General features: G+C 42.3%; 1 protein-coding gene across 1 annotated transcript in view; it reads right to left on the reverse strand.

Annotated features, from left to right (window-relative positions):
• URB1 (URB1 ribosome biogenesis factor) overlaps window positions 1-26,767 on the reverse strand; it is a 60,764-nt gene that overhangs the window by 5,582 nt on the left and 28,415 nt on the right. Inside the window, exons 16-35 of the mRNA XM_086617684.1 lie at window positions 25,857-25,973; window positions 25,056-25,194; window positions 23,789-23,959; window positions 22,319-22,515; window positions 21,517-21,741; window positions 20,969-21,148; window positions 19,113-19,968; window positions 17,776-17,977; window positions 17,397-17,574; window positions 14,879-14,937; window positions 13,953-14,146; window positions 12,135-12,245; window positions 11,980-12,043; window positions 9,715-9,886; window positions 9,053-9,155; window positions 4,460-4,620; window positions 3,983-4,094; window positions 2,887-2,993; window positions 1,553-1,696; window positions 688-797 (exon numbers count right to left, since the gene is read on the reverse strand). Coding sequence (XP_086473810.1) covers window positions 688-797; window positions 1,553-1,696; window positions 2,887-2,993; window positions 3,983-4,094; window positions 4,460-4,620; window positions 9,053-9,155; window positions 9,715-9,886; window positions 11,980-12,043; window positions 12,135-12,245; window positions 13,953-14,146; window positions 14,879-14,937; window positions 17,397-17,574; window positions 17,776-17,977; window positions 19,113-19,968; window positions 20,969-21,148; window positions 21,517-21,741; window positions 22,319-22,515; window positions 23,789-23,959; window positions 25,056-25,194; window positions 25,857-25,973 — 3,602 coding nt within the window. The remainder of the gene's footprint in view (window positions 1-687; window positions 798-1,552; window positions 1,697-2,886; window positions 2,994-3,982; window positions 4,095-4,459; window positions 4,621-9,052; window positions 9,156-9,714; window positions 9,887-11,979; window positions 12,044-12,134; window positions 12,246-13,952; window positions 14,147-14,878; window positions 14,938-17,396; window positions 17,575-17,775; window positions 17,978-19,112; window positions 19,969-20,968; window positions 21,149-21,516; window positions 21,742-22,318; window positions 22,516-23,788; window positions 23,960-25,055; window positions 25,195-25,856; window positions 25,974-26,767) is intronic.

Here is a 26,767-nt window from a genome sequence, read left to right on the forward strand (position 1 = left end):
CAAAAATACTACTTCTCAAAAGTACAATTACAAAATAAGTCTTGAGTGCCAGAGGCCAAATCCAGGCTTCTTCCCTTTCACATGTACCAAACTGTACCAAAGAGCAGTGCACAACAGGGGAGCAGTACTGAGAAACTCTTCAGGCCAGTCGCACTGTAGCTGATCCTGAAACCTCGCTTGAACCTGCTGGAGGAATCTATGTGAAAGAGATTTTGTGTGTGTGCATGCACATGCGTGCATGGATGAGAGGGACAGGCAAGGGGAGGAGGAAGGAGCGAGAGGAGAAATGTTACAGCCAGCTCAAAGTCATTGTCATGCCAGTTACTGTGTAGGAGGTCCTACAGCAGATGTGAGTTGTGGGTATTTGAAATGAAACAGTCACATATGCTAAAATAAGGTGCCATTTTGTTTTCTCAGTTTTTCAAGAAAGCATTATCAAAAACATGAAGCCTCCATCCCTTATCATCTCTCCTACTACAACTTGAAAGCATCTTGATTTTTTTTTTAGAAACACAAGGGAACACTTCAGAGTTCAGCACGTTCTGCTGGTATGGCCACAGGTGCCCAATGTCACAACCACTGACAAGCCATCTCCATATCTGTCGCCCTTGTTTTCATACTCAGTTTCATAATTATTCTACTGTGGGAGTAAATTTTTTCCCATTTCACTACTATTTCCCTAGTTACCTTTTCTCCAGGATTTGCAGTATCCATGTTAAGAGGCTATGGTCTTGTATCAGCTCATAGGCAGCTCTGGTGACATGGGCAGCATTTTGCAGTATCTCCAGGATACGACTCTGAAACAGAAAATGTAATTTGTTCTTTTACACAATTAGACTATAGTCAAGATCTGATTAATATCCATCTTTCAGAAGGATATAATTAGCAATCTGACTGGTATCCGGGATCTGATCAACTTAAAATGTATTACCAAACACCGCATGTTCTTGCAACACTAGGGAAGAAAATATCTTCTCTTTTCAAGGCTTCATATACGCAGATGCTACCCTTCAAACAAAGTCTTAAGGCAGCAAGACAATCTTCTCCTTTTGTCCAAGATTTTGATACCTAACTGAGATACTCTTAACAGACTGGATTTCTCAGACTGGATGCTTACGAACATGAGAACTTCTGGCATATGAATTTTCTTCCTGCTAAAGCACTGTACAGGTACATGCTGATTAGGGAATAAGCAGACCTAAAAAAGCAAAGGCCCTGACTGTATGAGGAAAACTGCGGTATCTGCAATATTTTCCACGCAGCAGTAGAAATAAGGCTAGAGCCAGACCACCAGCTGATGAAACCGAGTGAGGTTCCATGATGGCAGGGACCTGTTACAACTTCAGGGGACAAGGATGTGACACCGATTTAGATATAAGCAAATATTTTCCCCATCCACATGTATACAAAATCAAAAAGTAACAGATTTTCAAGAGAGCAAGAGAAGAGTTAACTGTTCCTTTCTGCTTTGCATTTGTTTAAGATCAAGCCCTACAAAGTTTTGTGGTTTTAGTTCTTTTGTGTTGTTTGGGTTTTTTTTAAAAATTCTTACCTGGGATCCCTCATCACACAAAGGACTGTTGAAAAAGGAAAGAATGACCTGGAAAATCCTCTGGTAGTCATAAAGCTCGTAGCAATGTTTATCACGCAACCCTTCTCCAAGAAATCTAAGAATCCATTCACGTTCTGTTTTGTACTAGAAGCCGTAAGAAAAATACCACCATCAGACATTTCAAAATGATGCCTACTCATAAGAGCACAAAAAATCTGCTTCCCTGGGAGTGCCGGCACAGTGCTTAACAGCTCTTTCTGGACTTCTCAATTTTCATCTCTATCAAATTTAATCAATAACATCCATCACACACAGTTAGCCTGCAGCCCAAATATGCAGTGATAATGGAACTTTAAAATACCTCAAATGAACTTAACATTAATAATCTAAACTTAAATATGAATGTAAGCTAGCTAGGGCAGAACATTCTGTTGTGCTCACAGAGTATGCACAGCACAACTCATTATTTCGTTATGTGTTACTATTAAAATAAAAACAACAAAGAAACTCAGAAATACTACTTCTAATTCAAATATTAAAAAATAAAAAGATGCCTCTAATTAATTACCTATGGAAGAATAAGATTTCATTGCATTTTTTATAGCTTTTTTCTATTATTTTCTGAAGAATTGGTGGATACCTAAGATGGGATTCTGTCCTAGTTTTAGCTGGGACAGAGTTTTTAACAGCTAGAAGAGCTCCGTGTTTTGGTTTTACTCAGAGGCTCACTCTGAGAAGAATGCTGATAGCAAGCTGATGTTTGAGACTCCAAGGACTTTTCAGTGTGCCGAGTGCAGAAACACGGCGGGATAAGGGAGGAGCATAGCTGGGACAAGGGGGACACGATTCCCCTTGTGATTTGTGGTGGAACTTAAGATTGAGGGCCAAACTGGCCAATTAGTATTCCATATCATGCAGCGTCATGCCCAGTATAAAAGTGAGGGTCAGCCGGGAAGAAGGGCTTTTGCGCTTTGGCTCTTTCGCACTTGCTGCGCTGTTGCTCTATTGTTTTTCTTTCTTTTTCTCTCTCTCTCCCAGTACTCCCACTCTCGGAGTACTCTCTCTCTCTCTCTCTGCCCCTCTCTATTTCGGGGCCTCGCGTTCGTCCGGGATTGCAGCTTCGGGACGAGACGGGCTTCGCATACGAGGGGGTGGTGAGCATCTACCCTGTGTATTAAATCATCTGTATTAAATTGTTCTTATCTCAGCCCACGGGTTTCCCGTTTATCTTTTAATTCTCTCCCTCATCCCTGGGGGTGGGGGAGGGGGAGTGACCGGCTGTGTGTGTGTGTGGGGGGGGGTTCAACCTAACCCACGACAGATTCTTACATTACCTCAAAATCAAAACTGTAGAAAAGCTGGAAAAACCCTGGTACTTTCCTCAGGTCCAAATACTGGTGTGACAGAAGGAATCTGTTTACCTTTATATACATGTGCTCCTCTGTAAAGAGAAACAATGATTATTGTGGAGGAGGACAACGTTCACAATACAAAACCACGCAGAAAAATAAATGGAACCTGTATTTTCCAGTATTTCAGCTAGCTGTCAGAACACTACATTAATTGCAGAAGGTGGCCTTCAGCTCTAAGGCTGATTATACTGCCGGTCATCCCTCCTCCCCTCTTCCCCACAATGAAAGGCTCATTCAGAGTGTGCACAGAGCAGGTGAGAAGATAAACATTCAACATGGCTCTGATTTCAGCAAATCCAACATTACTTCATCAACAAAACAGAAATCTGCGGCAAAGTGAGAAGCCAATCTCTCCATGTTTCAAGCCTAACACTTCACATTAGGCAATCATCATTTTTAACCTACAGACCAGGCATGTCACCCGTGAGCAGTGGAACAGGTTGTCCAGGGCGTCTGTAGAATCTCCATCCTTGGAGGCTTTCTAGGATCAGCCTAGAGGTCTGGAGGTTCTAGGATGAAGCCCTCAGCAAAGTGGCCTGCCCTCATAGCTGGCCCTGCTTTGGGCAGAGCGTTTAGCTAGAGTCCTCACAAGGTCCCTTCCAACCTGAACTACTCTCTGATGCTATGACTGTCCTTTGCAACAGTGACTTATACTGATTCAGTGACTAGGGACAAAAGAACAACCTACTCTGATTTGCTGAACAGGACCCACACACTCATCTAGTCCTCTGCCCACCTCCACTCCAAAATTATGAGGAGGTAGTGGCTTAATCCCTGATGGATCAGACTGGTTTTGTAAACGAATCAAAATGGCACTTCCCACTTCTCCAGTAAGGCAAGCTACACAAGCACTGAAAGTTTTTCTTTGAACCACTGGAAAGCATACTTCATGGCTCCTACCAGTGTCACAGCTATCTCATCCTCAAGTATCGCTCAAGGACATCACTCCATGCACAGTGACCCTCTCCTGTTTAACACCCAAGGAGTTCAACGTGCTTAAGCCAGGAGGTTACAGTACCTGGCTTCAGAATCTGCTGTGCCACACGAGCAATGTAGAGAGTCAAAGAGAAGGTAAATCTGAGGTTCGGCTGCCTGATTCCATTTTGCACAGCATCCAAGAGGTACAGCAACTGCAGCACAAGAGTTCAGGGTATAAAAGCTTGAACCATAACCCAAACAAATATAACAGGAGAGCATGAATACATAAATAAGCTTTTAGGGTATATCACAGGCCATAAATACCAATCCCACCAGGATTTCCATTCCTGCAAATAAATTTCATAGAGAATTTCTAAAATACCTTTTTCTGCTCATTGATTATACCAGGAGGAAACACAAAGCAACAGAAGAGAAACAATAGAATAGAGGATAAAAAACTTCTTTCAGCTCCCTCACCATGTGCATATAGACAGATGAGTAAAGCAGTGGTTCTTCCGTAAGTGTCTATGACCTAAAACGTCAAACCTGGCAAACTATCAACTGAGCTCAGCCTTACCTGACTCTTCTCTCGAAAGCGAGCTCCTTCCAGATGAGAACGAAAGGAAGCCAGGACAAAATACGCGGCTGCTCTCATGTTGGAATCATAGCTGCTAAGGGCAGCTACTGTTAGACCAAGGCCGTTGACTTCAACAAACTTGTGACACGCCACTACACACTCTGTGTGGGAAGAGGGGGAAAAAAAAAAAAAAAAAGAAAAAACACCCAGTGCATCATATCCACATGTTACAGAGTTTATAACAGCACCATAATCCTTAACAAAACTTCTATTCATAAACATCAATTTCCAGATCTACTCCTACAAACCATTACTTCACTGCCTGCTGAAGGCATCCTGCAAATCACTCTGAACAGGAATTCTTTACCTCAGCTAAAATTAATGTGGTTAGTCTCACATACAGAAGCGGGAGATGACTCTTCCTGCTAGACCAGGCAAAGTCACTGTTTCAGGAAAGTTAAGTACAAGGGAGAACAAGAGGGAAAATTCTCCTCCTCAAAACACTTTCTAGGCACTTGGTAAGTCTGTGCCTGAAAGATCAGCATAGCCAATGAAAAGCCCATCTGCACTAAAGAGCTTCTGTAATCAAAGGGACAGGAGAAAATATATAAATAAGCCATTAGCCATGATAAAATAACCAACTGGTATCATGCAGGCATAAGCAATTCTGCTGGTAAGACATGTTCCAACCAAAGTACTAAACTGCGCCCCTATGCCCTTCTGGGACAAAAATCTGGGACAAACAAAATCCAGCAATGAAGAGTAACCAGCCAAACAGAAAACACACCCTCAAATCTTAACATTTATCTTCCACGGCATCTTACCACCAGGATTTAGAGGTTCTCATTTAAAGGCTGTGTGTTGTGAAGAGCCTGTGCCATTTCTACCCACTGATGGCTAGAAATGACTTGATGTAAAACCTCCAGAATAACTCCTGTGCTATTTCTGTTCCATTCGCCAGTAATGGAATACAATGGCACTTCAGCTGTATTTTACCAGCTAAAGTGCAAATATATTGCAGTTCTGAGTTTAGCAAAAATATTCACATATTTTCTAGTAATTCACACTGAAGGTCAAGAGGAAGTTTCTGAGAAACATAAATTCCTATTTAAGAAAAGGCTGTAGTCGTACTGACAAGTATCTATATTTTGGTCCACTGATTTCCTCTCCCTCCCCCCCCACTAAAATATATATACATTTTATATATATTTATGTAAAAATCACAGATTATTTATGTCCCTGCAGCTGAGCTGCTTCATCTTTTCCTCAACTGTCAGAACTCCTACTTCAATTTTATGCCTGGCAGTTTCACATCCAGCTCTGCTAGTTTTGGGCCAGGGTCTCCACCTCCCAGCACTGCCCCCCAACCAGCCCACTCCTACGTGACCAGTGCAAAGGCACCAGTGAATTGCAGGAACAGATCTTTTCAGTGAGTGGTTTTACAAGTTATTTCAATCCTAGAAATTACTGTACACTTCCCTACACAACTCCTCACCAAAGCACATCAAGTTTAACTGGTGTAATTCAAAACACCCCAGTCATTCTCCTAGTGAGCAAAAAGTTCCCTTGTTTGTTAGCATGAGATACCTCTCACCTCACGAGAGCTCATACAGATGGAGCTCTATCTCCCTCTAACTTCCAGGCAGGGGGCCAGACCACCACCTGACTGTCAACAGGAAAGTGAGAAAGGAGTGTGCAACCACAGGGCAGGAGAAAGAGAAGCAGAGCCCAGAGAGACACCTAATCTATGCCTTCTGCTACCTTCTGCCACCTTCTGCCTGTGGCAAAGCAACACTGCACTTCCCACTCTTCAGGCAAGATGCAAGGTAACCACTGGGAATGGACACTTTCTGTTGAATTCCAAGTGAACATACAAAGGTGATCCAAAACTCGTCTGCCTACACAGGATTCTCCATCGCTTACAGACACCTCACACACAGCCCTGGCCTATACAACAACCTCTCTTCAGTACAGGCTCAAATACATGTTGTATGCTCTTTCACAGCAAGGCACGACATGGCTCTCCTGCAGACTGCAGTTCTTGAGAACTACTAATGTACACCAACTAGACAGCCAAAGTGCATAATTTTATGGGGTGGTACCACACAGTGAAATCCAAAGTCCTCACTTCAGCAGTAAAGTTCATGCTGCTCACAGAAAGATTTATTTGGAAAACTTTATTTCACTGAAAACATGCAGTGAAAATATTTTCCATCCAGCTGACCTTGGAGAGTGCGTTCAACAACTAACATAAAATAACAAGCTATTATTAAAAAAAAATAAATTAATTCTATGTCTGACATCCCATTTGCCTACAGTACCTTGAGAACCATGATGGAAAAGCTTTCCACAAGATGCTTATCAGAGCTAAAGTTAGACACAACTTGCTATCTGCCCAACTCCAGACTTACGTTTTACTCAGGGAGCATTAAAGACTGTGCAATAAGTCTAAGTTTATAAATTCAGCAGTTATATAACATCTGTGCACAGGGCACTGTGCAGCCAGTACAAAGAGCAAATAAATAAAAAGGAACTGGGAATTCCGAGAGTAGCTGACGTGGTTTAAGAGCACCATGGGACGTGAACTCATAAATCACTTGGGCCCTTTAAAAATGCCCCTCTTAGGACACAGACTCTCACTCAGCGTGGAGCAGTTAAGAGAACTATTTTTCCCCTCTCCAGTTTTAGAGTCAGCCTATGTCAGGATAGCCACTGCCTGCACAGCTCTGCAAGAACACGATGTGCAAGAGCTCCCTCAACCCCACTGCTTCCCAAGCACGCAGTTGTCCTCGCTGGCTGACTGTAGTGCTGCTGAGGCTGACCAACAGCCACCACATCTCTCCCACCAGTTGAAGTGGTGGCCTCCAGGTGGTGGGTGATGATGAGAGGTCCATGACAGCAGTGCTTTTCCCAACTATTACACCCGGGTTCAACACACACTGGCCGTCCATGCTCTTCATCAACCACAATCCCGAAGACCCAGCATTAACTGGATCGTCTAAGATCCATCATCCTGCAAAATGTCGAATAGTTCTAGTATCTTTTTTTCCTCAGTAAACTAAAAGACAGTTCTTTTTACTGCTGTCAAAATTATACAGAGTGGTTTACAACTACAGCTAAGTGTAGGCTAAGGACACACAAAACAGGTACTGTACTATAAGGGCAGAGGTGAACAAAGAAGGACTGTAAATACGATTTCCCTGAAAGACAGTTAAGAGCCTGCCAATTGATTCTGATATTATTGTTGTGGAAAGCCAAACCCAGCTGTAACTATCCAGTGGTTAACCATAATCAACATGGGGAGGGAGCTGGTTAGGAAATTCCTCACGATACTTATCTCACTCTGATCTTTAAGGACTCTCTAAATAGCCAGTGTGCTGGTGAAGTACAGCAGGGATATGTATATGCAAAGCAGGGTCACATCAAACAAGAAAAGTGAGTTTAAGCAACTAGTTTTCAAGCACCACGTAGATCTCATCAAACTTTCCAACAACTCTGAGCACAGGCCTATTCATGCCATACAATGGCCCCGTGCGTCTCTGTCTGATGAGAAATGAGTTGGCTGAAGTTTCCCTATACCATAACCACAGCCTGTAACAGGACAGATCTCCAGTCAACACAGTCACAGTGTCTCTCACAGAAATCAGTACTCCTGCAGAGTCACTATGGTCAGATACAAACTTCACCCTTCCCCAGCAATGATGGCTTCTGGTTTATGCCTGGAGAACTCCTCCAGCATCACAGGGCATGTTCGCCAACATGTCCTACCTCTGCCCAGCTCCCACTGAGAGCATAGCTGAAAGGAGCCTCTTACTACTCCCCAAAACTCAGCCACAAAGCAGTCCCAGATCAGAGCAGTCCTATCAGCTGCAGGTGGGGCACTGCGTGTAGCAGCAGAAGGCACCATCCCACCCATGCCTGTTTTGCCCACTGCGTTGCTGTGACACCATAGCTGATGCAGAATACAGCTCTACATATTCACCAGAAAAAAAATACAACTTCCAGTGGGGAATATTCTCTACTGATCACCATTATGCTATTTTAAAATTACATTGTGCTGTTTTTTGTGATATACAGAATGCTGTCTGACAGATCAGAGAACATAAATCTTTGCCTGCTTTTTGTCTCTTCCAAGCTGTTTCCAGTTCCAGTTTAAAAACCTCTCCCCCTCTTAAGCAGATCAGTCTCTCTACACAGGGTTAACTCACTACATTTAAAAGAGCTATGAGGGAGCACCTAGTCATCTGGACAAGAGCAGCTTGGCAGCAATGCCCGTCTGCTGCTACATTGCTCTATTTCCAAGTAACCAAATCTCACTAGATATATTGCAATTATTTGGAAAAGTGCTTTAAAAAAAAACCAACAAACCTTTAATGCCAATTTTACCTTGATACTTCTAAAGTCATTTCTGAAAATTACAAAGCAATGCAGTAGGTGGTTAAATGATGTGTGCTTCTTCTCTCCAAAGCCAGGCACAAATTTTTTTGTAGCATCAGCTCTTAGCTCGAGAATCACAGAGCTACAGATGGAGCCATGCAGCTCCCACAGCACAGTAAAATGACACTAAATATCAAAGAGAAATATTCACTTTACCTGGTCTGGTCAGTTCACTAAAGAGCTGAAGAAGAAAACAAGGATCGTAGAAGTCATCAAGACTCTTGACGCTTTCATCTCTGTATAGTGACTCTTGTACCTCCTGAAATCAAATCCAAACCAGTACTTGTAAGTATTTGTACATAACACCAATTTCCAGCTTGATTTCAAACTTCCCCAACCACCTCATCCCATTATAAAGCAGCCGAGATGAAACCTCGCCAAATATAATGCAACACAGGGCGAGACATGCTTGTGTTTAAATCTGGCTTTCACTATCAGGGTTCCAAAACTACTTCCCCTGACTAGTGCAAACAGGTATAGAAGCATGTTAGCAAACATGCATGAAAGACTGAAGAGCCCGTTGTTAGTGGATACTTGCACAGTTAAAAACAGTTCAAAAGTCAAGTTCTGGTCTCACTTATACATGGCAATCTTCACAATGCTGCACAATCACACCTGCTGACAAGATGTAGTCCACAGATTGCAATTCATTTGAAAAGTGCTCCTAAATAATTAATTCCAAACCTCCTATGAATTTAAATTACTCTGCTGATGTAAACAAATTGCAATGTATTACATGAATTCAAGAAAGAAATGACTAAAGTGAAAGGCCCTTTTTCTAAATCAAAAGGATAATTCAGCAGTCTGAACCAAAGCACCTGTGATGACAGAAGACGGCGATGCTGAGGGAACGACAGAATTGTCTTCATCATCTTTTCTCGATCTAGCAGACACAGAATCTCCTCCATGGTTGGCTGCTGCCATAGTGACTTCCCTAGACTCTTGCAAGTCTTGTGATGCTCCACGGCGGCTGGACCCCATAGCAGGATTCTTAAACATCGTTACAAGTAAAGGCATTAGTCAACAGACTGCTAGCACTGAGTGAAAAGCAATTTCAGAGGATATAAACTAGTATTTAAATTTTCCCTTCACTTGTACTTATTATCCTGTGGGAACTTGAAACTAGAACTCGTTTCCCTGGCAACACCTTTTTCATCCATCCAAAAGCTTTTCAAATTCAGTCTGAGGGTGTCTCATTAACTACTTCCTACCCTGTTAATCCAAGTTAGAACTTACCTTCTCAGAAAAAAACTTTTTTATTTAAGCTATAATGCAGCTAAGTATGACAGCAGCTGCATGAAGAGACAGTGACCAAGATCTGGTCAGACACGGTTGTCTCAAACGCAATCGATATTTCAAACCAGTATCACAGTGGTTCAGTAAAACACAAATCCTTACTCTCCTCCTCTGAGTTGCTCCTTAGACCCCCCTTACTTTGCCATTGTGCTTAAAGTGCTACTGATATTGTAATTTATTATGTGGGCACTGCCAGCAGCATGCCTCACCATCAGTGAGGCAGCTGGAGGGACAGTGTTAGGCTTCTTATCACCCAGAGCCTGAAGGGTCCCAGTTTATAACACAAGTTGGGCTCTGATGGGCTGCACATACAGCACCTTCCCTGAATGTTCTCTAGATTCACTTGAACCCTTCAGTGCGGGAATCAAGTCTAACCAAGTGTCTGGCTACAAACTCACTTCAAGGTACAGTCTGAAATTGTTCCTCCTTTAAAAAGGCTACAAAAGTTTGGGGACCTAAGTACCTCTGAAATCAGTCTCCTCCTCACCTAACACCCTCCCATACGCATACACTTTCAGTAAAGATTTATGCAGGATGAGGCTAGTGCCAGAGCCCTGGCTTCTGGAAGCCACTTCAATTCCCCACTAACAAGAACCTTCATTTCCTCTCCCCCTTCACAGGATTATCTATATTCTGAGACCAAGCTAAGGCAGGTCATATTTCAGAATCCAGTCCTGCTCCAACTGCCTGAGCCAGTACTTTCGCATTGCTGTTAATATTCGTGCCCATATCTGAACGGCAGAAAAGTGCATTTAAGCAAGGTAGACCAAAACCATCTGCGCACGTAAGAACTAACTGTTAGCAACAGCCTTCCCTGTGGACTGCTTGAGCACAGGGCCTGAAAAGAAACTGATTATTTTAACAATACATGGCTTTCTCTTATGAAGCATGTAGATGGTGTTGCAAGGTTGCGCTATAAGGAGAGCTACAGTCCAGATTGGTGAAAGACAAGGAAGGCATGGATACCATGTTAGTACTCCAAAACCAACAATACGTGTGTTAATGCAAGAGGTGATACATCACTCTTCCACTGGCATATTCCTCCCCTCTCCAGCAAAGCACTAGAGCCGAATATCATGCATACAGGGGCAATATCATAGAAAAGAGCAAGGGCTGTGCTGAGTGGCAAATCCTGCATCCCAAGGGAACAGGGAAGGGGAAGGAGTCCTACACTAGCAACTTGCGTTTTGGCCTTCATCTGTGATGAAATCCCTATTGTGGGTTCTTACTATGGAGAGTGAGGGACTACTGAAATGAGACGGTCCCTCACCTAACCGACAGACACTCAAATCTGGGCCAAGGCACAAGAATTATGTTAAGAACAAGAAATACATAGGAAAAACGTTTCCAAAAGCAACATTCACTTCTAGGTTTGACCAGAAGTTTTGCCAGGCTCTTCTCAGTGGCATCCAATGATAGGACAAGGGGAAATGGATATAAGCTGGAACATAGGAGGTTCCGCTTAAACATGAGGAAGAACTTCTTCCCAGTAAGGGTAACAGAACACTGGAACAGGCTGCACAGAGAGGTTGTGGAGCCTCCTTCTCTGGAGATGTTCAAAACCCGCCTGGATGCGTTCTTGTTTGATCTGATCTAGGTGGTCCTGCTCAGGCAGGGAGATTGGACTAGATGATCCTTTGAGGTCCCTTCCAATCCCTAACATTCTGTGATTCTGTGACCTTGCTCACTGCTTATCTCAGTTAAAAATTAAGACTCTGGAAAAATAACAATTGCGAGACTGCTTATTTGCGTGTAGTTAGTCGAACAGAAGAAGATGGTCAGCTTACCTGGAATTTATAAGACTTTGATTATTCTTCTCATACAACTGAAGCAGTATCAGTATCTTCTGATCTAAAAAACAAGTTTAAATCCAAAGTCAGCCACCTATGAAGATGAAAACCAGATCTAGTAGAAAGTACCTTTCCCAGGCTAACACACTCACCTACAGCACTCAGTGTAGCCCCGTAGGCACCCAGCAACACAGCAAGGTGACTGCTCTCACAGAGAGAAGGGTTGAGTTTCACAACTGTCAGCAGTATATCCACCAAGGCCTCTGAAATAAACACATAGCTTTAGCTTTGTTGCTCTCTCAGTGCATATATAAATACCCACACACATATATACTCTCCCTAAACAGATGCACACAGAGTACTGTACATTTTAGATCAAGATCTATCTCTATAAATACCAAAAACCACTTCCCTGACTACACCAAAGAATGATTACAATGGATTTAATTCAAGCGGAACAACTTTTTTTTAAGAATTTAAAACAGTATTTTCAAGCTGGACACACAAATGTTTCTGTGAGGTGAGGTCCACAATGTGGCATACTACCCTGCAGAAACTTTCCATGAGTACACATTTGCTCTCTGGTTAAAAAGAAGTGCTATACCCTATCCTACCATACCACAGCTCCTTCCTCTCCCAGGATTCTATGTTAAATTAGCTCAGGAGTTGCACAGAGTAAAGGTAGACATCCCCAAACTACTCAAGAAGTTACAGCAAGAACTTGTAAGCTCACACCCCAGCTACAGTAACTTATCAAAATACTTGTACACTGTGCATTTAAACAGGGGTCATCCCTGCTGAATCCAATTAGTTAGCAAGCTACAGGAACTCTGTCCCGGGGGGTACAAAAATTATCCACTTTTATTTTATAACTAGTTGAGAAACAAATCAAATAAGTGATCAGGTTACTCAAAGGCAAGTAGGGTATCTGTGGTAGATTCAAGACCTGAATCCAGATTTCTTTACTCTCAGTATCTGAAAAGGCACGGGCTTTTTGCCCTAGTATCTACAGGAATATAAAATGTATGTCAAAACAAAACAGATCATAAAGACAACAGCCTGAATGAACGCACTCGTGACACCAAGTCTCTAAATTGTGAAGTTAGTCTTGAATCCATCTTGCTGCTCTACAGAAATACATTAAAAAGGTAAACCACATACAGTACGCAGCGAAGTCTTTTGCTTATTTTTAATTTCACTAAATTTGTGACTTCACAAGAGCGTTTTGCTCTTTCCAGATGATTTAAAACTTCAAAGTTTGTTTACATGTTGCTCACCGATACACACAAAATTTGTTATCAACATGCTGCCCTGAGAATTTCCTCCCCTTTTCTTATACGGCTCCTTCAATCACTGAATCTCAAAGCCCTGTACAGGGGGAAAAAGCTGAGGTGTACGTGGATTAAATGATTGGTTTAACGTCAGGTAGTATTTCTGTTGGCAGAGATGCAGAAACAAAGCCAATCCTACACATGAACTAGCATCCAATTTATATTACTTATGGAAGGATATTCCTTGTGAAAGGTTGCAATATCAAATACACATTGATTAAATTCACGTTTTTGATACAACTTGCAAAAATAACTTAAAATCTTCTGTACCAACTTATTTTAAAATAGGTTTGAACGTCATGCACGTTTCTGACAGAACCTATATGCACCTCAGTGATCTTAGGCTAACAGCCTCACAGAAACCAAAAGAATCGATTCAAGACTTCCACAGGTCAAAGTACAAACAAATGAACAGTAGTTTTAGAAAACACAAGTTTTTAAAACTGGCAGCTATAAAATGAATGCAACATTTGGATCCAAATAGAGGTAGAATTCAAAATTAAATGTCAATATTCTGCAATTGTTTAATAGCTCTGCAAGTACATGTAGGTGGGTAGGTTACTGGATGGATAGAATACAATGCAAGAAAGACAAGAGTACTATATATAGTTAAAGGAAAGAAAAAGATTAAAAAAGTACCTCTTGTCTGGATGTTTGTGCCATCTTCTTCTCTTGACCTCAGTATGGCTGACAAAAATAGAGAGTGCTGCGTGACCATCATGTGAAGTTTGGAGAGCTTGACTAATCTCTGACTAAGCGAGGATTCTTTCTTGTATAATAACTGAATAGCAATGTTCAGGACTTTCAAAAATTCTTCATCTCTGTAGCGGTACCTTTAGAAGTATGGATCACAGAAAAGTCAGATCTCAACCAAAAGGAAAGCTGTTTGAAAAGAATCTGTTTAAGACATGAGAACTTTGCAAAGAAAGCAAGCTTAGTGAAACCAAAACAAATTTTAAAAAAATGAAAACACATGAACCTCTTCCCCTGAGTTGTTGTTTGGGAGTTTTTTAAGCTATACTGGTATCTTAATTATAAAAAGGAAAAGAGAACCAACACACAGTCACACTAGTAGCTGCACTGATCTCAATAAAGGATTAGGATTTTACCTACTAACCCTTCAGACAGCAACCCTTCAGATGAACACTTGTACCTCCACAGAAGCCAAGATTATCCTAAACTATTTTTATTTCTTCTATTTAAATGTGAAAGGTCTGATTCTGTTTTCATATGAATTGTATTTAAAAAATACCTCAAATAAAAAGAAGTTACAGGAGCATAAAGCTTGTTTATGCTGATTGAAAATAAACTAGTCCAGCTATCTAGTTAGCTATGTTAGCTATGCTAACTGGAGCACAAAATCCAAATTTGCCTGCAGTTGTGCAGGTTCAGGTTCCAACGAAGCCAGTGGATGTGACATAAAGCACACCTTGAGAAACAAGGAGGACTGTCAAATTTGATTGAACTCATAGGAGACAGGGTGTTTCCAGTAAAATGCAGGACAAGGCCAAGTGAACAGAACCACACCTCCTACAGACCCTTTGGTGCATCACAAAATTACTTACTTAAGTCCTGTTTTCACAAGGCTGTACCAGTCATCTGGGTCCACTTCTTCAACAAAACGCTATGCACACAGTGAGTAAAAACAGTTGTTTATATTTAGCACGTAGAACTTCTACAGATCATCAACACCAGCAAGTTTGTTCAACAGGCACACTAACAACATGCAAGCCAAACACTCAGATGAGACAGTCAAAGAGTAATAGCGGAAAAAGCTCTTGGACACAACAATCCCATCTCCTGATTCAAATGAAATTGCAAGGCTTGCTGTGTAAGTCTTCGGAGCAAGGGGGCATATGGGCTGTATGCAAATAAAAAGTAAGCTGGTCTGTAGGTACCAAAAAACCCAGAGTCTTGAAAGTTTTCACATACCCTAAGTGTAAGAGGAATAAAAAGTCACCAAGTCAGAGCAAGAGACTGCTACTCAGGTACCAGGTTTTTGTGTACCTACAATGTGCTTAAGCTAACCAACCTCAGCGTGTGGCAAACAGATATGACACCTGAGTGAGCTAGGTGTACACACTCTTTACAAAAACTGATCTTCCCTGACATGCTATAAACCACAGTAAACAACACTCAGTTTTAGGAAGACTGGCAGCTGCACACGCCAGCCATTCTGGCAATAGTAGGTGCTAACCTCGTCAGGCCTGTGGACAGCACCAGGATGAACACTACGAGTTGGCCCCTCAGCTCCTGCAAGACTCTTGTCCTGCACAATCAGTCACGTCCTAAAACGGAGCCTCACCGGAAGCCATAAGGAGGTCAAAGGCATTCGCTGCCTGTAGAGAATTTCATATTATGTCTTACGTGGATCTGCCCATCTTACTGAGCTACAAAAAAACCCAAGTAGGACAGGGGGAATAATCAAGTAATGTTCTTTATCATCTAAGTCTGGATTTCTATCTATGATCAACCAGATTTCTGCCACAGACTTGAGGGCATGGCAGGTGGTCTTGTCAGCAGTGTCTCTATCACTCTTACAACTTTTTTTTGAAATAAAAACATTCACTGGCAACCTTTGATTTTTAACTCCTGAACACCTCAAACTCTGATTCTCAGAGGACTGTTAGCAGAAAACCACCATCACAACAACTTCATATATTCATATAGTAGTATTAAATTGTTCTTATTTCAACCCACAGGTCTCTTTGCCTTTTCCCCTTTAATTCTCTTCCCACTCCCCAGGGGTGGGGGAAGGTGAGCGAGTGGCTGTGTGGCGTTTAGTTGCCGGCCAGGCTAAATCACAACAAAGCCCTTGCAAAGCTGTAAGGTGATCACACCATAAAGGAGAAGTATGTGGAGGTTTCTTGTAATTTCTCCTCTCTTCACCCTACCTCTTCTTTGCGATGCACAGCAAAAGGACAAGAGGCAATGGACACAAGATGCAACGAAAGAGACTCCAGTTAAATACAAGGAAAAAAACTCTTCCTAGTGAAGGTGGTCAAATTTTGGAACAAGTTACCTGACCAGGTTGTGTGATCTCCCCCTATGGAGATATCTGCAACTCAACCAGAGAAGGCCCTGAACAACACAACTCAGCCCTGCTTTGAGTGTGGTTGAGTGGAACAATCTCCAGAGGTCCCTGCTAACCTCAGTTATTTTAGGATTATACATCTTCTGATGGGGATTTGTGCTCCTTGTTCTGCCTTTCTGAACAGGAGACGAGTGCTCATGTGGGACTGCTCACACTGAAGCGCATTTAGTCATTTATTCCGTGTGTAGCCCTGAAAATGCATGTAAACCCATCACAGGCTTACGCTAGCCTCTGGAGCCAAGGAGCCGTGCAGAGGTAACTTCACCGTGTTATTTCAACATGTTTGGACACAGCTTGGTTTCTCACAGAGCCTTCACCCACGACCAGGTTTACAGACCAGATCTCTGACCAGGGCAGTGCTGGGATGGGACTCATCAGAGTGGGCTCTGCACCCCTTCCAGCTGATGCCCTGCTTCTTGCATGAGTGTACGCGTCTGTATGCATGGAAAGAGCTGGATCGTTAGGTTTTTTTGGGCCAGATTCCAAACTGCGAAGCTAATGGGATACTGACACTGCCAAGACAGTATTCATGTCGGCCGAAACTCAGGCTGGCGGTGGCCTTCTGCTTCTCACCCCTTCAAAATCACACCCAGTGGGCTCGTCTCTGTGGGATGCAGGCTGACTGGCTCTGCCAAGCTGCCAGTTTGCCCATATTTGCCTCTCTCAACCCCAAACTCTTAACAACCAGCCAGGTTGGATGAGGCTTTGGGCAACCTGGTGTAGTGGAGGGTTTCCCTGCCCATGTCAGGAGGGTTGGAACTAGATGATCTTTGAGGTCCCTTCCAACCCTAACCATTCTATGATTCTATGAACTGCAAACTGTTTCTTACAAAGGATTAGCAGGGCTAAGTTAACTCTAAAAGCCCATAGATGCCATAATCTATAAAACAGAAAATAAAATCCAATCTATATTTACCCAAGATACAAGAGCACAATAACACATATGCACACAGTCACATTCTGGCAATGCAGATAAAAAGAAGTCTCACCAATAATTCTTCCAGCCTCAGCAGCATGGAACTCTCCACTTCTTGCTTGCTTTCGTCTTTACTGCTGTTGTACATGACAACTAACCCCTTCATGCAGGCTGATAACAGGCGTCTCCTCCAGGAATGCAGCTCATCAGAGTTTCCAAGCACTCTAGATATGGCATCTGCAACTGTCCAACTGCAGAAAGATTATTTTTTTTTTAATATTATAACATGCTTTTTGTATATGCTAAAGAGGTCTTGCAGCCGAAGGTTAAAGTGGCAGATTCTCTGAGGAGAGGATGCTATTATTGTCCACAACATTTGCTTTCATGCAGATCTATCACAGTGCTTTTTGGGACAAACCTAGTCCTGAAACAGGGCAACTGGATTTGCCTACCTCTCACTATTTTCTGCTTTCTCAAGAACAGCAGGAAGCTGGTCAATAAGGTTTCGCAGCCCTTTGCTTTCTGACGATGGCAACAACTTCGAAAGAACTTGCAGTTTTAGAGTGGTCTCATGAGACGCTTCTGTGTCTTGAAATACACTGCAGAGGTCCTTCCACAGAGCTTTCCTCAAGACAGGTGTAACAGCTGAGACAACTGTTGGGAGAGAGCAGGGGGCACAGGTTCCACCATCTAAGTGTGTTAAGCAACAACAGACTTATAATTATGGAAATCACAAATCACTTTTCTGATCAAGGTCCAGAATACTTAGTTTCTAGGAAATTGTACTACAGTAGCTGCTAATCTGCTACAGTGAAGCACACTCTGTATTGCTCCATGGCACCAGCAGGAAGCATTTAGCATATGTACCAGACAACAACTTGCTACACAGATGAAACGATTAGACACCGGCAGACCTTCAAAAGAGGGACAACTTCCTGATAAGAAGCCTTGTCCTTGCATCTCAGGAAGGATGAAACCTTACCAGTGCTCTGACCCTGGCCTCAAAGGAAATTTTCTCTCTTATCAACAGACAGCTAACAGGTACCTTATAAATCAAGACAGACAGCAGTTTCCCTTCTCTTCCAATCCTCTACCTTCCTGTGCACTGACAAGATCTTTCCACTACTTGAACTTCTAGATAGAGCTAGCCTTCTCCATCAACTGCTACAGCCAGCCTGTTTGTGCTGCTATTCATATTTCTATGCAAAAAGAGAAATGAAATCAAAGCGATCCTGTTCTGTTGAGTTGAATCCTAACTCATCGTTTTGCTGATAGAAAATTTAACAGTCTTGTCAATTTTATGCTACTGTTGGTTTGGAAGGTTTGGGACTGCCAGCTTAGGAAGGCTTTACTGTAGGAAGCTATATTTGGAGATTTATTTTAGAAGAAAGTTTTGAACTCTTAACTTGTAAAAGGGAAAGCTTACATTCTGCAAAACCATATGGCTATGCCATTCCACTCACTAGAGAGTGTTCTATCTATGCCCAAGAAAAAGTTTTTACCTCCTATACTAAACCAAGATAAGCATGAAGAGATTTTCACATGCACTAAGTATTAAAAAAGGGCTTAAAAAGAGAAAACTGGGCAACAGCAGCTGTAAGAGTACTTTGCTTTCAGTCTAACAGCCAAGCTTCATTACAGCACTGCAGAGGTGTTTATCAGAGAACCATCAGAAATTATATAAGTAACTTTTATCACCTCTACTCATTGTGCTGATTTTAAGGCCAGCAGAGCCTATACTGAGAATCTGGCTTCCTAAATCAGGCATAGAGATCAGTTGTGGCTTTACCTGCAGAAGGTCGGGTGAAATCATACTGTTCTCTGCACTGCAAATACACATTAAGGAGTGGAAGAAAGCTCTTCATGTGTTTTCTGAGGTACTTCCCAGTGGCGCTGCTCAGACACCACAGCTCAAACTGCAGCAGATGAGTCCTACAGTGTTTCATCAGCACGCCCACAATCGCAAGGGAGGCTTCTGACCTCTGGTTAAGGCAGTGAATGTGCACCTCTACACTGACTGCGTGTGCAAGGACTGGCTCGCTCTGGAGAGCCTGAAGGAAAACTTTCTCTAAATCTTTGCTGGCTGACGTTGACATCAATATCCCCAAAGCTTTAATGTGCTCTGTGGATAGCAGTAGTTGTCCTTGTTGGGGCTGCCTTTGGTAGCTTTCCGTGAGGAGCTGTACCAAAATCTGTCCATAGAAGCTTAATTGTTTCCCTTTTTTAGGGGATTTTTCAGATCTCTCAGTAGTCAAGCTCATCTCAGGAAGTCGCAGCATGGTTAAAGTGATCTCCTTCAGCTGAGCTGCCGCCATGTATTTGTGCAACTCCTCCAGAGCCTCCAGCTGGTGAGACTTCTTGGGAGAGACATGGCTTCTGTCTTTTCCTGCAGCCTGTAGCTCTTTCAAGACACTTTTTGTGATAGCCTCAAAATACTTTGATAACAGAGGTTTCTGATCCATATTCTGCAACATCAGGGCACCTGTTTTCAATAGCTGGAGCACACCAGAATTGAGGTGAGCTGACAGGAGCTTCACAGTGACAGGGTTTAAACTGTGCTGAGGAACAGAACGTCGTTCTAAAGCCAGGAACCAACTCTCCAGAGTAGGATGTCTGAAAATCAACATGAGTGTATCTTCTAGTGTCTGTAACAAATGGTTGTAACAACATCACTGAATGGATAATTACGGTTTGGGAGGAAAAAAAAAAAAATCATTCATCTGCCTATTTTCTAGAGTACATTTATTACAATTACTGAACATGAAATTGTCTATCAGTCAGAGCATAAAAACATTAATGAATTACAAGCACATAAATACAATTCTTCCAACATTTATGACGTGGGAAGCACATCTTCACCCAATATCTCTACATCTAAGCACATTTCCAAGGGAAAACTGTATATTCTGGGGTTTGTCAAGACAATTCCATTCTAATCTCCACAAATCCACAGAATAGATGAAAGAGGAGCAGAATTTCACTCTTCCATGTACATAATTTTCATAACCAGGCTTTATACAGGGCTTAGGGAATAGAATTTCTTCTACAAAGGTGAGTGATCTCTGTCATGACCTTTCCTGACCGCGTTCCAGCTCAGGAGTGAGACTGTGGATGATGCAGCTTGGTCAAACCTCCCAACTGTAGTTTTGTAACTGCTGGACCACATATTCAAAGTCTGTAAGTTCTCCTCCTAGACCTTAACAGTATCTCTCTGCATCAGTCTCTTTCCATTCAATACAACTCTGTGAAATACAGAGTGTATGATAACCTGTTCACTCCCTGCCTTTCTGAGGACCTGGCAAAAGCTACAGTAATGCTTCTACAAAGCAGTAAAATCGTATTCAAGACCTTTTAACAGAGAGTGTGTGACAGACATACTCTAATCCTAACTGAAATCCCAGAAATCCTCATGACTATTATCAAGCCTAATCCCTGCCAGATCCTCTGTTCTCTCACATTCAGCCAGTTCCACATTTTGGTGATCTGTGAAAATACGTCAACATAATTTGTGCTCAAAAATTGTTCATGTTTAAGATCATTTGCTTTACTTAATGGTTCAGCAAAACTTTATTTCCCTAGAGAATAAATCCAATCAAAGTTTACCAACACGTGAGCTTCTGGCCTGTGTATCAAGGCATTTGGTACCTTGTCATTTGAAGACTCTTCTGTCATCAGAGATTCCTCGTCCATAAAGAGATCTGATTCAGTCTGATGCTCTTCTCGTTTCTGCTGATTATCCAACTCTATCTGATTTCCCCGGCACAACATGCTGCTCAGCAGGTCCACATAGAGATCAACAAGGTGAGGACCAAAAGTTTTACTAAGCTGTGAAAATAGAGACATCTTGGAAGTTGAGAAAAGAGAAGGATGGGAGCAGGAGTACAATTATCCAACAGGAAGAGAAATTAACTAAGAACTTCCTAGATTACAACCTCTTCTGGGGGAAGAAATGACTCCTTTCTGTAGAAACCTGATTTTAAGAAAAGTCTCAGGGTGCCAAATAGATATTTATAGATCGTCATCTACACTGCAACTTTGTTTGCTTTGTCTGGTGCTCTACAGCCTCAGTGAGAGCTGAGTATGTGAAAAAGCTGCGGAACAGGATTCTTAAGTTTTAGCAGCCAAGTCATTTGTACTTTCTGCTTTAAAATAAAACAAACAAACCCACAATACTATCACAACATTGCTCTTACACTGCCAAAGTTCTCCACTGTGGATTTCAGGTATAGCAGTACATGCTTTACTCCTAACAAAAGCTGTTCAGGCGGGAGCTGGGAAGCCAAATCTCTCAATTTTTTCTGGATATCATCTTCCAGTAAGGTATTGCTTCCTCTCTCATAGGCTTTCTGTAGCGAAGTGGCAAATACCGAATCCAGGGCCACAGCAGGTTCTTTGCATAATTCTTTGCGTTTTTTAAACTGTTTAAAATGGAAAAAACATAACAGAAAAATAAAGACGAGTATGAATCAAAAGTTTCTTCAGCTACCTTTTTATTGAAATGAGTTCTGTGCTGAAACTGGGTCTGAGGTTCCAAGAGCACATGTGTACAGTCCTGCTACCACAGAGCTAGTCAAAGGTGTCCCATGAAGAACCTGCACACGGTCACTGCTGGGCTACCAGAAAAAACACATCAATGCCTAGTATAGGCTGGTCCATGAATTCCCAACCCATACCCAGGTGAACTCCAACCACTGTAATCCGGCTCCCTGGGCCACACCGTATACTATGCTACACTGTGCCTGATGAGGAGCTGCACTCTGGGTGATTGTGTACAACCCTTGAGCCCTGGCTTCAGTTCCCAACCACAACACAGACCTCTTGTGTCATTATGGAAAAGCCCTTGAGGAAACTTGTGTCATAATGTGATCAAGAAGCAATACAGAATTAGCTTAGTGTAAACACATTTTCTAACAGAAATGTAACCTTTATACGCTGTGAGGTTTTATAGTAAGTAATACTAGCTCAAGAATTCAAGTGACTTTAAATATTCCATACCACAGATTGCTGAGATTGCTGGGGTATCCAGAGATTATAGTACTGGTTAAATTGGTAGAGCTGAGGATACTTAGAAACTTTCAGTGACTGCAGATCTTTATCATAGAGCTGGAACATCAAGCAGAGGGCAAGGGGATCTCTCTGTGAGTGCAGGAGGTCAGTGAAAACAGCAACAAGATACTCTACGATGTGCGCTCCTAGAAAAGCAAAATAAAAATTGGAATCTCTGTTGACAGAAGTAATCTGCATGACCACAAACACTAAGGCAACCGCCTCTCCTCAAGGCCTGGGCAATAGGCCATATAGCATCATTTTTGTAAGTACCGAACAGCATTAAAAGGTGTTTGTGATAAGCTAGACAAGTGTAAGTGTTCCTGACCCACTGAGGTATCTGGAAAAATCCTCCATACAGTAGTCCTTACTGAAGTAAATAATCACCCCACTTTAAGATACACACTCAGGTTGGCCTGTTTCCTTCCAGGCAAGCACAAAACTAACTCCATCTTTACTGTGTTGTGCTCAACTTATCTGTATTTTGATGTTTAAGGATTCCAGCTCAGCATCACCTAAGAGCAGAACTGATATGTACAGGGGTGAATAAACCCAGGTTAACATGCGCTGGTTAACTGTGGAGGATTTTCTTTCAGAACTGGGACTTTCAGTCCCACCGCAGCTGCTACTCAACAGCCAAATAGATATGGGACTTAGCAAGGGACTGTGGAGGTTGGCAAATCCTGCTCTGAGGTCAACTGCGACCCCTGTGACGCGTCGCTCCATCAGATCTTTTCCTCAAGGAGGTGGGAGAACTCTGCAACATTCATCCCTGGAGCTTCATCTCTGAAGAGGAAGATTTCTATGGAAAACACATCCCTTTCCTATTCAACAGTGCAGTTCTCTCTCCCCTACTGACTGGTCTCAATGGAACAGGTGCTAGAGCCATTGAAAGCACCTTCCTCTCACAATCTGCATACTCTGTGCTTAAACATTCTTCTTACTGAAGTGCAACTGCTTTCAGGCCAAGATTGTCCATGCAGGGACAGTGTCTGTGTACTGCTCCTCAGTCCCCTCTATATTGTGCTCAGAGCAATTTCGTGTCTGGCCTGGGGTCATTCTCTTCCTCCACTTCCCTGCATCTCACTGGGGAAAGGTGGGCTCTCTTCTTCTAACTTAAGCAAGTTTGTTTTCCCACAGTAGGAGCAACCTAGAGTCAAATGGCAGTTTATAGAGTGCCCACAATTCCTCTATTTTTGCTACTCCAGAAACCAAGAGCAAGCTTCTTTAGGGTCAGGAAAAAAGACAGAAGCACCTCATTAGCTTTAATGACTCCCTTGAGCAGGGAACATCATGGATCTGCACCTCCTTCTGTTTGCAACAAAGATAGTAAAGTATCTTGAGGAGCTCACTGGGTAAGAATGATCCCACTTCTACTCCACTCACATACATGATACATAGAAACAAGAAAGCCAGTACCTGTTCCATTTTCAGTCTGAAGCAACAGTACATTCCTGGCTTCTAATGCAGCAGGGACAACAGCACTGAATGGAAATGTTTGAATAATCATGTCTTCATTTAAAGCGAACCCAATTTCTTCATCTAAGCCATCACTGCCCTCAATTAGCACATCCACCATATCTAGGACGTCTATTAAGTGGAGAAAAAAACATAAGCAGAGGATTCAGACTAACTAGAAAACAATGGAGATAGCATCCAACATTCCAGGAATACACACAGCTTCTGAATTCCCAAAGCAGAAACCAGAATGCAAGACATTTGCCTAGCAATGTAATGGTAAATGCAACTGTAAAAATCACTGTCTCTTACAGGGTGCTTAGCTTCACTTTTTGCCTTTCAATACTGCTGTCCAGCTGACAGAAGTAAGGGAAGGGAAGAGGTGCATCACCTACTGCTATCATGTTGGCATTAGGTAAGGACTATCAGAGCACCGCAGTGACAGGAAACGTGTGTGGGAAAGTCCAACGGAAGCAGACACTTCCCTATTAAAAGAACACCCTGAGCAGCCCTTGGGGAGCTTCTCAGCTCTATAGTCACAGAACCAAATCTTGGTCACGAAAGAGTCAAAGCCAGCATTTGTAACATACAAAGAAGATACCATGCATTCCATGGCTGTCACTACGTCTCTGTAATACAGTCAACTCAAGGCAACTGATCCATCTGGTATTGTGTGTTAAACTACCTCAATTATCTTTCATTTATGTACTGCAAAATCCTAGGCATGGACTGTTACAGCAGAACAGCTAGCACATGGTAAGTTGTCCAACTGTCCACATCTGCAGAATTTTGAGTTTGTGTGCGGTAGGGTAGTGACTGGTCCCAAAAAGGAGGAGAAGCAAAATTCCAGCTGTGTACCTGGGAGTAAGAAAGTTCCCTGAGCACCCCAGCCCTTTCTCTTGCTTCATGGATGAACAGGTATGAGCAGCCCCAGGGAGAACTGTAATAGTTTTCATTTTAGTTACAAAATGCTGCTGCAGAAGTCTAGAGACAGATTTAAAATACTTCAAAAACAGTGTACCTGCATCAGAAATTACTTTTGGGGCAAAGTGGTAATTTTGCAATTCAGACTTCTACTTCTGATACTAAATACAGCTAGAAGGCTGAATCCCGCGGGTCCTTATTTAAGCAGAATTTCTATAGTTATCAGTTGTCAGTTCGTAGATTAGGGCTAGAAGATTTAGCACAGTCTTGGAATCCTCTGTTGTTTGCGGGAATCACCACATACCGTCAATATGAGAGATGGGGATGCTGACGTTATCAGAGTCTTGTTTAAACATATTAACTTGAAGCATACTGGCCTCCTGAACAAGGTCTGCTGCTTTATCTGTATATGGATAGGGGTTTGTCACCAGTTTCAACAGGATCTGTTAACAAAGGTTGAGAGAGAAACATAAGTCCACAGGCTATTAGGTCTACAGGAACCATATCTCATTAAGAAAGACTACGTGCTAAAAGCAGCTGGAAGCTGGGAAACTTTTAGGAGGACAACTTCCACATACTTCTGCAGGAATCTGCCTATGGTTACTGCTGTACATGGGACACTGGGCCTGATGGAAAAAGACAGGTCCACTGCAATTTCACACCTTAAAGTGCTACCATAGAGTGAGTCCCTGGAGAAAATGCAATGAAAAGGAAACACTGGGCATTTAATATCCTGAAATGTAAACAAAAAATGTCAACTTTTCTTGTAAAAGATTAAAGTTTCCTTATGCTTGATAATTTTGGCAGATGTTGCCACATAAAGAGGAGATAAGACTACATCCCCTCCACAACACTCTACCCTTATATCAACAATTCTACAATAACAACTTATCTTCCTGAATTTAATTTTCCTCCAAATCATTCCACCTTCCTCCCACTCAAGACAAGAAAGACAGCAGATCTGTATGAAGAGTTACAAACACTGCCTTTCTCAGAATTCCTTCACTGATCTTTGAAAGGTTTCTCAACAATAGCAACAAAATCACTAGTTTCCATTAATGCTATTCTTGGCATTGTTTATCCAGCTAATTTGAACAGTTGTTACCCTTTCCAAAAACTGAATCACTGCTTCCTTTTTGTCTTCTGTTGTATTATCCAAGTGTTCCAGCCAAACTGCAAGTTCCTTCCACGTGTACTCAAACACTCCGCTGTCACGTAAAACCTGTCCAGAAAACCAGAGGAAGGTTAAAAAAAAAAAAACAAAACAAAAACAACTAAAACACAAAACCTCAAAAAAGCACAGATCTTTTTGTACAGCAACTTCATGTTTTCTTCTTCTTGGAAACAAAAAGAGAAGAGCAGGTTGATGAAAAGAAGTATCTGTCATTCTTACTCCCTCAGTTCAAGAGGTGTTATTCCCACTCACTAGGGCCACTCTAACTGCTTAGCAGAGGGTAAAACTGAATGCATTTTTAAAAACAAAATCTTCCAAGACTGTATCAACTGGCCTAATAATCAGAATCAAGGCCTAGAGTCTCCACCACAGCTGTTTTGCTTACTGCTCTCTCAGCAAGAGCTGAGGTGGGGCAGGACTATGTTACAGGGGACGTATGAAACCCACGGAGCTTTCCCAGACACAGGCGGGCACTGTAAGAAAAGGGCAAGAAGCAGACTTGGGGCAGAGAAAGGATGACGTTAAGAACGACCAAAGTAAGAGGCAAAACACAGCTTACTATCTCATAACTGGGAAAATCAGGTGAGAGCATCTTCTTCTGTCTTCTCAGAGGCTCTCCTCCCCTCCCTGCTGTCTGCAGCACAAACCCAGTACAACTCCACAACTCACACCCTACGGAGGTCAAAGTTGCCTGGACACAGAACATTTGTTCCCTCCACCCTAGTAAATCTTATTTTTATAATTTCAGGGCAGCAGGCTATACTGCTTTAAGGGGGTTGTACGTCTTTATACCATTACAGCAAGAAAAAAAATGCACCGTATCCTTAAAACCAGCCTGTAGG

This window comes from Tauraco erythrolophus, chromosome 1, assembly GCF_009769465.1.
Source record: "Tauraco erythrolophus isolate bTauEry1 chromosome 1, bTauEry1.pri, whole genome shotgun sequence".
NCBI lineage: Eukaryota > Metazoa > Chordata > Aves > Musophagiformes > Musophagidae > Tauraco > Tauraco erythrolophus.